This window comes from Lates calcarifer, linkage group LG14 (assembly GCF_001640805.2).
Source record: "Lates calcarifer isolate ASB-BC8 linkage group LG14, TLL_Latcal_v3, whole genome shotgun sequence".
Lineage (NCBI taxonomy): Eukaryota > Metazoa > Chordata > Actinopteri > Centropomidae > Lates > Lates calcarifer.
This window is the reverse complement of record NC_066846.1, coordinates 5,005,082-5,018,836: the sequence shown is the minus strand read 5'-3', so window position 1 is coordinate 5,018,836 and position 13,755 is coordinate 5,005,082. Positions and strand designations below refer to the sequence as shown.

General features: G+C 40.5%; 4 protein-coding genes across 4 annotated transcripts; 3 read left to right on the top strand and 1 right to left on the bottom strand.

Moving 5' to 3' along the window:
• Window positions 1–4,908: 4,908 nt before the first annotated feature.
• On the top strand, window positions 4,909–5,967 carry LOC108902171 (endonuclease domain-containing 1 protein). The gene is made up of 2 exons (XM_018703919.2): window positions 4,909–5,223; window positions 5,362–5,967. The coding sequence occupies exons 1-2, from the start codon at window positions 4,930–4,932 to the stop codon at window positions 5,953–5,955; spliced, it is 888 nt and encodes a 295-aa protein (XP_018559435.1). The 5' UTR covers window positions 4,909–4,929; the 3' UTR covers window positions 5,956–5,967.
• A 1,367-nt stretch (window positions 5,968–7,334) lies between these two features.
• On the top strand, window positions 7,335–8,827 carry LOC108902170 (endonuclease domain-containing 1 protein). The gene is made up of 2 exons (XM_018703918.2): window positions 7,335–7,676; window positions 8,090–8,827. The coding sequence occupies exons 1-2, from the start codon at window positions 7,350–7,352 to the stop codon at window positions 8,669–8,671; spliced, it is 909 nt and encodes a 302-aa protein (XP_018559434.1). The 5' UTR covers window positions 7,335–7,349; the 3' UTR covers window positions 8,672–8,827.
• On the bottom strand, window positions 8,783–10,415 carry ufsp1 (UFM1-specific peptidase 1 (non-functional)). Its single transcript, XM_018703920.2, has one exon. The coding sequence runs from the start codon at window positions 10,263–10,265 to the stop codon at window positions 9,522–9,524; it is 744 nt and encodes a 247-aa protein (XP_018559436.1). The 5' UTR covers window positions 10,266–10,415; the 3' UTR covers window positions 8,783–9,521.
• A 351-nt stretch (window positions 10,416–10,766) lies between these two features.
• Window positions 10,767–13,720, top strand: LOC108902169 (zona pellucida sperm-binding protein 3). The gene is made up of 8 exons (XM_018703916.1): window positions 10,767–11,134; window positions 11,424–11,551; window positions 11,691–11,794; window positions 11,921–12,098; window positions 12,375–12,492; window positions 12,629–12,720; window positions 12,892–13,007; window positions 13,132–13,720. Exons 1-8 carry the CDS (start codon window positions 10,790–10,792, stop codon window positions 13,218–13,220), a joined length of 1,170 nt encoding a protein of 389 aa, XP_018559432.1. The 5' UTR covers window positions 10,767–10,789; the 3' UTR covers window positions 13,221–13,720.
• Window positions 13,721–13,755: the final 35 nt, after the last annotated feature.

Sequence of the window (13,755 nt, the reverse complement as noted above, 5' to 3'; positions counted from 1 at the left end):
CCATGACAAAAGCTTCACTGGATACATACAGTGGTGGAGAACGTCATGTTTGGTTTCATGCATCTTTAATCCTCCTCTGCAGTTCCGCAATTCAAAGGGTGCAGGAGTTGTTCCTCTACTGCCAGGTGTACATGTTGATCGCCACAGGTGCCGTGCTTGCAGGTTTGCTCTGTTCTGCTTGGCCTGTGGTGCAGCAGAGCTGGGCTGAGTGGCGCACAGCCAGCAGCAGCCATACTGCAGCCATACTATCTGAGAGGTACAAGAATACAGAAGGCTGGTTTGTTTTTGTATTTTTGGTTTGACCAGTGACATCACTTCATTTATTAACTGAGATGATACTGCAGATAACATTGTGCTATTGCATTCATTAGAATGAAAAACACCATGGTGTAGTGAAAGCTGTCATCTTCTCTAACTGAACTACAGTATTGCCACTTACCGTGCAATATTTTCACACTAAATATTTGTGTGTTTTGGTTTAAATTGTTTGGATATCATCACACAAACAATATACTGCATAATCTGTATGTAACCTAACACTTCGGGCTGAAGAAAATGCATGTGTTTTTAAGTACAACAATCATAAACTCACCAAATGTGCTGTAGTGTTTTTTAAGCTCCCAGTTCTGAGAGATAAAAGATTAGAAACAAACACCATGATGACACAAATTTAATCTGCATAGGACAAGTACATAAAAAGATACAGAAATCACTTTGCTCAGGAAGACATGATCTGAATTCACTGAATCCAATCTGATGTCAGTGACAGATGATGATTCCCAATGATAAATGCATTTTATTTGCCAGACATTGGTCTAACATTACATTGACTTATCAGATAAATCCACCTGTAGTCTGAGCAGGGGCCAAGGTGACAAGGTGGTACAGGACGTGTTTACATGGAAATGTAAAATGAACACTGTATTTTCAATGTAGGCATTAATGCTTTCAAAATACCAGAAAATGCCATTATATTCACCAAGTAACATTTTCAGATCTCAGATATCTCATGCAAGACTTAAAGTAAAAGGAAATGACATCCTTTAATTCATTTTGCAGAAGTTGCTGGCACATTCAAGTTTCATTGCTCTCATAAACACTGAAGACTACTATTAAAAAAAAGAAACATATTATTGATCCAGGGACTTTTCCTGGTTTTGTACAGTTTATACTGACACAGATGGTTCAAACACAACAGCATGAGCAGATGCAAAGGCAAAGTAAGCTATACAGTAGAGAGTGCATAATGTTGCTGAGAGGAACGGCCACAAGTGTATTAGTTTATTGTCTTAAATAAGGAAAATACAGTGAGCAGAGTGAATTTATTGGGTAAGTTAGAACATGGGCAGAGCCTAACAGAAGCCTGTGCATGGATGCATGGCTGCATGGCTGCGCAGACACTGTAGAACCAGATAAGTTAACTATCCAGCCAATAAATTCACTCTGAGCTGCTGCTGGTTTGCATACTGAGTGTCTGTCCAACAGTCCATACACGTTACTAGATCATGAGGGCAACACCAATACTGGACGACATATTTAACAGAACATTCCTCATCACCACGTGGAATTTCTTCATTCACATTTCGTATGAGGCAGGACATGTTAAAGCCATGTAAGGAGAAAATAACCTGATTCCCTTTTATTTTTCCATCTACTCCAGCTGAGTGAGGATGCATCTGTTTTGCACCTGCGTCCTGTCCTTCTCCCTGCTGACGGCATCCCCCCTGGTGAGTGCCACCGTGTCAAACAGCTTCAGAGACTGCAGCCAGTTTTTCTACATGCAGACACCACCTGCAGGGATCACAGGAACCAGCCTGAGGAGGATCTGCCAGAAGTATGCAGACAAACTGCGCTACGCCACGTTGTATGACAGCAGTCGCCGCCTCCCCCTCTTCTCAGCCTACATCTTCAAGAAGTCTGATGGGAAGAGGAGGATGGACACACCCTGGATGTATGAGCCTCAGGTACAGAGTTACAATAATTTATTTGGTTCAGCATGGCTGTTTTGCCCAAGACAAGCTGTTATTTCTACTTAAGTGACTCCTGATCTGCAATGTCTGACTGTCATTAAACACAACAGAAAAAAAGACCTTGGGCTACAGTCACTTTCAAAATGAATAATACTTCCTTTTTTCCTCCTCTGCTTTTCCCTACAGTTACTCTCTGATGATGAGAGTAGAAACATGAGAGCACTTCCCCTTACTGAAGACTCCCCCCCTCTGATTGAGGACAGCCAGGCTGTGTTGGAGGACTACACAGACGCTGTGGAGTACAGACGTGGCCCGCTGAATCCCGACTTGCACCAAGCCGAGCCAGATGACAAATCTTCCACCTATACCCTTACCAATGTAGTCCCATTAATCACAGACGTCCTGGATACCTCGTGGAAACCATACTTGGACACAGTTCGCAGACGCCTCAATAACTTCTGCCATGGTAAATCTTTCATGGTGACAGGGGTGACTCTTTCAGGGGCGATCATCCAGCGAGATAAAAGGGACCGCCTTGCAATCCCAAAATACTTATGGCTGGCGTACTGCTGCCCGCTGTTTGACCATAACTCACCATATGAGGTGAGGTTTATGTTCCCTAGTTATGGGGGCTATGCACTGAATGAACAGACTGGCCACAATGTGGTGGAAGTCCCCCTGAAGACTCTGGAGAGCTTCCTGAAGAGCCAGACAGACACAGACAGCGACATGACTATTTTCTATAAGGGCTGTGTGTCCGAAAACCCCTTCAAGAAGAAGAGGAGAGACCTGACCAGTGTTTCAGTATGAATGAACAACTGGTTGAACAACACGCATAAGACTTGCAGTATGCTAAATGGGCCTGACATACAGGCCTGACTTAAGTAAATTTCTATAGAGACAGTGTTATGTAGTCCTGATAAAAACCATTTTATGGTGAAAATAGCAATTTCACCCTGGCAGTAGGGATATGCACGCCATAGAAGAGATGACCGACACAACCAAAGAATCACACAGAAGGAAAATGATTTTTTGAGTTTTTCATGCAAGCGACCTGTTTAGTCTCAAAGCCAAAATAACCCTGATGACATCATCAGGGTTATTCTGCCCCCTTAACCCAGCATCTCAGTTCAAGGCAGAGTTACCTGATAATTTTTAACCGTTTGTTTTGTTCCACTTAGTACTGTTGTTGCATTATGCTACAGAAATTCATACATTCATGTCAGGTGTATTTCAAAGAGAAGAATCTTCTAACATGTTAAGTCAAATACGGCCTAGTTATCTGTATTTCAAGGTGCAGGTGTTGAAACTAAATTTGAAGGATGTTCCTGAAACACTCTACCTCATTTTGGCTTCAAAGTAATATGTCTGTTACTGTATATGGCAATGCTGAACAAATGAATGTGTAGTTGTGTAGCAAACTAAATTAAAAAAAGATACTGAGGAAAATAAGTATATCTATCAGAGATATGTATTACACTGCACAATACTCTAGCCCTTCATAAATTGTACTGGTAAAAATAGTGAAAATAATTAGATGACGTGAGAGCACTTGTTTCTGAATGGATTATGAATTATTCATGAAACAGGCTATTACTTAGAACTTTTACTGTGGATATGTTTTTTCTTCTTTACTAAATCTGTCAATAAAGATCAGTGATCACTGACAATGTTTCATATTAATAACACATCTGCAAAAAATGTGAATTATATTAAATAAGAAAAAACAAAAATATGTACTGTCTCCATTAACTTTCTTCCTCTGATTTCTCATCACCTGTTTTATAGTGAGATTATCCTGTATTTATGAACCTGTCTTTGTTTTCATAAGTCATTTGTAAAATGATGTCCTGTTAATTCCTTTAGTTCCTGCAGAATATCTTGCAGTTATGATGTTTTTGGGGAGGTGTTTGTTTCAAATATACTATCTAAAGGTTTTTACAACAACAGGTCAAAGAGATGAGCGTCCTCAAGCAAGTTAGTACCTGGAAGAAGTTTATATCCCTCTGTAAGTCAGTTAACACCATACATCATGGCTTCACTGTTTGAACAAGATACATTGTTGTAGTTTAGTCAAATGCTATGTGGAGCCAGCTAAACCCTGACCAGCATCAGTTCTGCCTACGGGATAAATCCCTCCATCTACACTCAGGACCAATGCACCGCTGCTAATTTTCAGTCCATTCCAAGAATCCTTATTTGTAAAACATTTGGTTACAGCTCAATAACTACTGCCAAGGTAGCACCTATGCTGTCAATACAATCAGTCACACTATATAGTGTTAATGTCAGCTGATTGGACTGCACATAAAAGCCAGCTGCCAACCCCCTCTTGGGTGCCTTATACACCATATATATGTTATGTAGATTTCCTTACATATTTGCTCACCATTTATGGTTTTATGGGACAGACTGGTGGCCTATAAAAATTTTAGAATACATACCATAAAACTTAAAAGTAAGCCTAAATTTAAATTTGGCCAGCCATTGTCCCTCTTTTTCTTTTTATGCAGTCTCCACTGTCTCCTATCGAATAAAGGCCATCAGTCCTGTTTGTAGTCCCTGGGAATGAATTGTTGGCTTTTCATAAGGGCTGCCTTTGATACACAGAAAATGCCCCTATACTCTCCTTTAGATTCCTTTTTAAAAATTCAAATATTGATATCATGTTTTCCCACCTGCTTAGAAACATTCATAAAATGTTGCATTTTCTAAGACTACTTGACTGCATTGCTTACTGTAGCTGTTCCTTTAGCTGTGGGTGGATCTGCTGAGGTGTGAGAAGTGTGTTGTTTTGCATACTGAGTCCTGATTACAGAGAGCAGAGTGTCAAACCTGTGTTAGCTCTTTTACTGAGCTCCACAGGCAGGTACAGAGAAACATTCATCGTTGTAACAGCTCACAGCAGCATCCCTGACATATATCATCTCATCAGAGTGACATCAGAGACCTCCGGACAATGGCATTTTGGGTACAGACGGCTTTCTTGCTTGTCAGCTTAATAACATCAGTGGTAAGAGGGAGAGTGGAAAAAGTGCTGTCTCCAGAGTGCAGAGAATTCTTTTACATGGGAACACCACCAACGGGACTGGAGAACCCCTCGCTCCGGTTCATTTGTCAAATCTATAACAAGAAGCCACGCTATGTGACTCTGTACAACACTGTGGACCATATACCTGTCTACTCAGCCTACACCTTCAAACGCACAGATGGGGAAAAATGTGTGGATGTGCCTTGGATGTATGAACCTCAGGTAAAGAAAACTGGAAAAGTGCCATTTTTTAAAATTGTTGTACAAAAGCTTCAAAACATGCAGATGTTATGTAATCACATTCTACTGTTGTATCCTCATCCTCTCATGTGCACCGGCACTGTCTGTCTGCCTCCACAGTTATCCACATCCTCTGACACAGATGAGATGCAGCCCTTCCCACGTGGTTACATGCACATGAATTTTGAAGATGCTCAAGCTGTGCTGGAAGACTATACAGATGCCATCCTCTACGAACGCGGTACCCTCAACCCAGACGAGCATCACGAGGAGCCCGATGACAAGGCCTCCACCTACACCCTGACTAATGTTGTACCCATGGTGCCCGACTTCAACAACATAATCTGGAACAAACAAGAGCACATCATCCGCAAACGGCTCAACAACTACTGCCGCGGAACAGCTTACATCATCACAGGTATCACCACGTTGGGGAAGATGATCCGCCGTGAAAACATGAATCGCATTGCAGTGCCAACGTACATATGGTCAGCTTACTGCTGTGTTGACTTTGACCACAACGCGCCTTACGACGAGCGCTATAAGTTCCCATCTTTTGCTCACTATGGCCTAAATGAGAAGGACAACAACGAAGTGGTGGAAATCTCTGTGCAGAAGCTGAAAGAGTTCCTCAAGAAGACCACCTATGTAGCCCAGAACTTTCAGATCTTTGTCAGTGACTGTGTCCCACCAGCATCAAGTAACATCAAATAAGAAAAGATTTAGCTATAAGGCAGCTATGTGCCACTATGCCTTAATTATCTTGGACATGTTCGGTTTCTTTTTGTTCAATAGACCTTAATCACAGCAGAGACTTTGACTTGTAGAATGAAAAGCACAGGTTTTACTAAAAGCATTAACTACGGCTCCGTTCAAATGGGCCAGTAGTGATCACAGTGTAACAGTGAGCAAGCATGCACAGTACCAGGATCCTGAAACTGAAGCAGCTAAATGGAATCCAGCCATTGTTCATTTGATTATTTACACATGTATTTTCTTACTGTGAAATATCAACATGTCTCCTGTGACAAATATCTATAGCCTATAGAAGGAGCTCAATAAAGTTGCAGAAACATCAAATTTGTATCTCTAATAATACACATAGACTGACTAACAGTGCTCTTACTGTTTTTTGAATGCTTGATTTAGAAATAACTGGACATAAGGCTCACTGAAAATGTAAGAAACTTTGTGTAATTGCAGTAATAAACTTTGGAAAGTGTTATTAATTTGTCTTTGAAGCTTTATTTGAACACATTCAAGAACATTTATGTGATATTATATGCACTATTTATTATCACTTCCAAAAGTAAGATATTTCAATGAAAACTGCTTTAAAATTAGGGCATTAAAGTATTGATTTCATACTTATCACTTTATATTTTGATATTTTTCCAACTGGCCTACATGAAACAATGACATTGTTATAGTGTTAAAGGTTTTGAGTTGCTGCTATTGTGGTTCTAATGACATATAAACTCTAGACTGTTGGTATTCACACTGAGTGAAGAGAGTGGACTGAGGATGGTTTGTAGAAACTTAATACTCTTATCCCCCCCCCCAAAAAGCCACAGCTACTTCTCTTCTCTGACACATGGACTAACATGTTAGTACACTGAGTTTTTCCTGACCTGGATTTTTTTAAAATGTTCATTCTCATTCTTATGCTGTATCAATCTATCTAAACACAAAAATAAATAAACTAAACTAAAAACAAAACATCATTACTTAAGTAATATGTGCTAAGCTTCAAAGACAGGTATCATTTTTCCTAAGAGAGTATCAAGCAAGTAATTTTTCCTCTGCAGTTCACAGTAATAAAATGCCCTTAATGACAGATAACATTCACCACCTTTGAATTAAAGCTACGGCACTCGTGGCACTTTGAATATATGGAAAATATTTTACAATGGGGCACTAGTTTGCTCGAGGTACAGATGAGGCAAGAAGGGAAATGTTGAGTCTGATAGTGCTGCGACAGAGGCTGTACTTGTTAGACAATAGTGGATTCGCAGTGGTGTGTTACAAGTGAGAAGGAGACATACGGGCAGGAGTAGAGACGTCTAAAAGGACACAGAAGTTGAAAGATTGAGAGAAAAATCGCTGCAATGATGATACCTACGTCTGCAAACTGTGCCTTAACCCTAGCAGCTGTCATGGCTGTGCTGATCTGTGTGTTGCTACCAGGGGTCCATGCAGGAGTGGTGGTGGACTTTAACCATGTGGAACGCTGTAAAGACTCTCTGTACATGGGCACTCCACCTCGAGGCTACTTTGGCAACTCCTTTAAGAAGATCTGCCAGAGGTATGAGGATAAACCCCGCTATGTCACCCTGTACGACCCCCACAGACACATCCCCATCTATTCTGCCTATACGTTCAAGAAGTCAGATGGGGAGAAGAAAGTGGACTTCCCTTGGATGTTTGAGCCCCAGGTGAGTGTACTTTTTAAATTAATCTAAATTGAAATGTTATTTATTATTTGTTATGCTGGTTTTCAGTCTGCGTTTCAATCCAAATCCATTGTAGACTGTGTTGTCTCTGCATATAGACACAGTGTACTAAATATTTCATATATTCACACCTAACAAGCAGTTTAGAGAGCTTTGGTAATGCTACTACTGTTACTACAGGCAACAAAGTAAGCTTGAGATAAGGTACTTTATCGGCTATAAATGGTATTTCAATGAGGCAGAACATGTATGCTCTAGCACAGTTGAAAATGTTTTTTGTTAATTTGGAAAATTGTACAAATGAGAGAAATAATCTGATAGATAAAGTTATTTTCTGCTTTAACTTTTCAACTAGATTATTAGCAATATTGTGACTCTATTCTCTACCCCTACAGTTGGCCTCAGAAAAAAGTAGCAGTAACATGGAGCCCTTCCCACAATCTTCAAGCATGCATATGAACTTTGAGGACACCCAAGCAGTCCTTGAGGACTATGCTGATGTGGTTCAGTACGAACGTGGCCAACTAAATCCTGATGAGCATCAAGCTGACCCTCTAGACAAAGCCTCCACCTACACCTTGACGAACGTGGTACCTCAGATCAGAGAGTTCAACTTGGGTCCCTGGGCAGAACACCAGGACCTCATCCGCAAACGCCTCAACAACTACTGCCGTGGCAAAGCGTTTGTGGTCACCGGGATCACCACCTCTGGGCACACGATCCGTCGCAACAACCTGGACCGGGTGGCTGTACCGGAATACATGTGGTCGGCATACTGCTGCACAGAGTTTGACCAGAATGCGCCATACTTTGTGCGCTACAAGTTCCCTGTGTTTGCAGCTTATGGGCTGAATGATCGTGTCAACAACCACATGGTGGAAGTTCCTCTCAAGAACCTGGAGAAGTTCCTCAAGGGGAGGATGGATGTGGACAAGAACTTCCAGATTTTTTATAATGACTGTGTGCCAGATAGCTAAAGTAAAATGGGTGTGATCTCTCTTATAATGAAAGATTAGGTTGTATTAGAAATTTAGCTATTCACTGTAGAAAGGTTTGGGATTCTTGCAGCTTAAAAATATACACAGAACTGTGTTGCTAAATTATTTATTGTATGCAATAAAGGAGAAACTGCAGAGTCTGTCTCTTCAAGTCCTGATGTCCATTATTATTTTCATTACTGGTTACTCTAAAAGTCAAGGAATAGTAAAAAAGAAATGTATATTACAATATAGCAGAAACCAAAAGTAACATATGCATATTGCTAGTTTTGTCAGGGACAATAGAATCATTTGAATTTTTGCTTGAAAAATTATTTAAATTATTGATTATCAAAAGTCAGATCAACGTCCTAAAAAAATCTAGTGTCAAGTGGCCTAAAGAATATTAAATAGCACTACAAGCACTCTCACTAACACGTCCTATTTAAATCCTAATTCACAATTTTTGAACATTTACCCTAATTTATATCTTCACACCAAGAGTTTGATATAATAAAAATGAATATAAACTAGCTACTTGAAGTATATCAAAGAAAATTTGAGATTCAACAGGATTCTAATTGAACAATAATGAAGAAACTGTTCCATCAGGTTGTTTTATCCCTCTGTTCTTCAAACATTTTGTAATCAATAATTTCATCCACAAGATGGCACTGACACTCCTTTTATACTTTTATACATACTGACAAAGCAAAGATTGTCTGTCACACATTAGGACTCAGTCAAGTCACCTAAATGAGAAAGTCCCACAATTTGCTACAGTTCATCCTCACAAATAAATTCATTTGAGAGTTTTTAGACAGAAATAGGTCTGCCATTTAGCTTACATTCATTTTTTGGCCGTCTGAGGCATACACAGATTATAAAATGAAGTCTGATCCAAAGATGATATTCTTTTCCAGGCCACCCACCCTTGCCTCTGCAGCTCGGCCTTCTCCAGATGACATCCATAGTAGTGAGGGTCAACGACTAACAGGTAGCTCCCCTTGTCCCCAGTGCACACCCCGAATATCCCCTTAGAGGAGTTGTCCCTGTCCCCTCCCATCATGACTGGAGACCCATGCTTCTCAAAGTGCTGATGGAGCTCTTCCACTGCAACCTGCTCCAGCTCTGCTGCTCCACCTCTAATATGTACCAATTTACAGGGAACATCATAAAAACAATCAAGGGCCAGGGAGGCCTCAAATGTTCCTACCCACTCCCTGGAGCCCGAGAAGGAGCCTGGCTTGTCCCCTATTGAAACCAAGGCTTGCTGAATTTCCGGGAGGCTCGGTGGAGGTCTGTTTTGGTACTTAGGTGGAGAACAGTTATAGCAAAGCCAGGAAGACATTGTTTGAATGGTGCGGTAGCCACATCCCCAGCCTCTGTCATCTTGTCCATCACAGCCATAATGGAAGTAGAGATAGTCTCCTTTTATCAGAGTACATTTCACAGGATCTGAAAGTGGATTAGGAAGATCAGTGTGGACATTCTTTGATAAAGTTTTGTTCTTCTTCATAATCTTCCCCTCTTCAGCTCTACTTCCTCCCCAGTCAATCTCTTCAGATCCCGCAGTTACAAGCCTTTTATCCATATTTACAGCTTGTCTCTACCGAGCACACATTTCGCATTAAACCTATTGCATTTGCATTCAAAAACTTCACGGCTTTTCATAAACATGGATTATTCGTCCGAAAGTCGCCTGGTGTAACTGCAATTACCGTCCTTACGGTGCACTTGCAACAATATTTGAGTTCCGCTTTGGTTCCACTGACGGCGATGCCTTCAGGAACTCTTCCGTTTCATCTTGGGGAAAAAAAAACAAAAAAAAACAAAAAAACTCAATTAGATGTTAATTGTCTACTTGTGGACATGCAGTGGGACAAAGCTGCAGTAATGATGAGCATAAATGAGTACCAACAAAGTCGTAGTGAATATATATAGCATTATTAATATAATGTTGTTCAGCATAATTAATCTGATAATAATATATATTATTATTATTGATATAATGCTGTATATTTTATGAGTATTTCTGACTTACAATGTTTTTGGCGGTCTTTGAAGACAGCATAAGTGCACGAGACACGATACACCTGATTGTAACAGCGCTAATTGATGAATCGCGCACTCACTAGCTTGTTTTCTCTTCAAAACATGGCCTTCTTAGTAAAATACACAGAGCTGGTCTCACTTTTCATGGTTCTGCTATGTTTGGGCATCGCTTCTTTTGCCGAAAAAACTCTGGAAAGCCTTGGACTCGAAATAAAATGCGGAGAAGTCAAAGTGAGAATAACCGTGAAGCGACAGTTTTTCGAGGAGAGACGGATTCCGTTCAAACCTGACCATCTTCGACTTGGTGCAAAATCAACACAGGAGAGGTCATGCGGACCAAAGGAACAAATGTCTGACCAGGCAATGGTCATCTCTGCCGGGCTACAACAATGTGGGACTGAGTCCAGTGTAAGAAAAGGGGGCGAAGTTAACAGGGAAAAGCCAAAAAGACAACTGAGATAATTACGTTTCTCTTGTGTGGAGAGTGCGACATATCTGTCAGACATGACGGTGACAATCTTTGCTAATAATTAAGCACAAATTGGCCTCACAGATACAAATGAAACTAACCACTTATTTTTGTATTCATATGTATAATGCACCCTGGTAATATAATTATTAGTGTAGTTATATACACAAATAACTACGTGATGACATTATCCACTTTTTAATTAATGTTATCATTGCCTCAATCCAGGCTCATGGTGAATGGCTGGTGTACTCCAACCAGCTGTTTCTGTTTCCTGCTGTGGTTCTTACCTCTTCAGGCAGTGCAATAGTAAGGGGAGCAACTACTGTCATACCTGTTGAGTGCCACTATAAGAGGTAAGGCTGGTGTCGTATTATTGCATGAATTCTCTTCAAGTGAAATTATGTTGTGTCCTATTTATTCAAGCAAAGTCAATTGTTGTAATAAGCTGCCATCAGCTCTTTGTATAATTTATGCCTTATTTTTGTGTAACAGAAAGCAGACAGTGAATGCAACACCTTTAACCCCAACCTGGCTACCCATGACATCCACTATCAGTGTGTTTGGCCTTCTGCACTTCTCCCTTCGTACCATGACAGGTGAAACTACTATCATACTGAATCTAGACTGTATAAGTGGACGATTCCTCTAACAACAGTAGGTGGCAGTATGCTATTCTAACTAATATGAAATTGGAACTGAAAAAAGTGTCTGTTCTTTCACAGATGACTGTACATCTATACGTAGTTCTACAGAGTACCAGCAGGGGGAAGCAGTGTTTTTGGAGGCCAGTGTAGAGGCCCCACTGCACCCTCCTCTAACTGTGTATGTAGACTCCTGTGTGGCCACGCTGAAGCCTGAACCTCTGTCCTTGCCAAGCTACAAGTTTGTCACCAAGCAGGGGTCAGTGTCTCCTCCTAACTAAAACATAAGTAGCTCAATAAAATAATACTTAGGGGAGAAATTATGGATAGTTCAATACATAAAACGGACCTCACAACACGTGTATATGGCACAGTTCTCAATCCACATGTAACATTAAATCTGTTGAATGGATCCTCAGCCAAGTTCAGTCTTCTTCCAGTGTTTATCTGACTGGGTAGAGAATGAAACTAGGTTGGACTCATCATGTGTAAATTTGATGCAGTTTCTGAAACATTTGTTGCTCCTTCATTACAGATGTCTTATGGACAGTGTATTGCCGGGGTCTTCATCTAAATTTCTCCTTAGGAAGCAAGATAACAGACTATGCTTCAGTGTCCAAGCCTTTCACTTCAAGCAGGAGTCTGGGGAACAGGTAACAACACCTCATTGGACAGTGGTTGGTTAATTACTTTCTGAATGATAATAGTTGTTTTAAGTAATCATTTTAGCACAAAGGGTGCTACTTACTGGATCAAATGTACTTTATTAATTTGTCTCTCTTCTTCTAGATGTTCATCAGCTGCCACCTTAGGGCTGCTCTAAAACAAAACTCACATAGCCACCTTTATAAAGCCTGCTTCTTCCACAGGCCGACATTCAGGTTAGGCTGCAAAACTGCTGGAGACCTTTATTTTCAAATCAGTTCATCATGATTTGGTCTTATGCAATTTGCAGATTTAGCTTAGCTTAACATGCACTGATGTAAATAGTGTTTTATTAGCTGGAACATCACAGCTAAGGCGCCTTATCAGGATGTTTCTCTGTCTTTCAGCTGGCGTGCTGCAGATGGAGATGATGGTCTGTGTGAATGCTGTGACTCTGACTGCTTAACACAGACTGGAGAAGAGAATAATATCCCCACTGGACACACAACTCAATCAGATACAGGTTCCTCAGCCATTTATTTAAAAAATGGGGAAAATGGTCGCAAGACCATAGCAGTTTACTTTATGCATACATAGCACATGCAGTTACATGGTGACTTAACTAGTTGTGTATGTGTGTTTGACAGAAAAGAAGCACGAAGCTGACATAACAGTTGGGCCACTTCACACCCTGCCAAGCTCCCATTGGACAGGTCATCTGTCAGTCAATCACTAGAGAGCCTTTTACCAACACAGTTAGGTAGGTACAGGGACTGTTGCACTCTTGCATTCTCTTTCTTCAAGAAATATGTATAGATGAAAGCCAGGAGTAGCATGCTATAGCATTGACTTATTTATACTTGGTGACATCTCCAAAACGCATTCAAACCCCATGTGGATATTTATTTTTTGATTACTTTGAACCCTGGAGGCCAATTACAGCAGTGTTTTACCATAGCCAACACAAAAACTCCCCCATACACCACTGCTGACAGAGAATGTTGGCTGAAGAGATGAAACTGCAGTAATGTAAACTGAATAATGGACCTGAAAAAACAAATGTAAGGAGGAGAGCTATTTTTCTCTCCAGCAAAAGATGTGCTCATCATCTCACTGTCAGTTAAATGATACAACCTAATTTTCTCTGTGTAAATTACATTTAACTATGTCTACATGTAGAATAACAGTTGGATGTGTATGCCAATCAAATAAAAAGTAAGTCATGCATATTCTGAAGGAATTGTACCTCATTCCTGGAGAAATAAAATAAT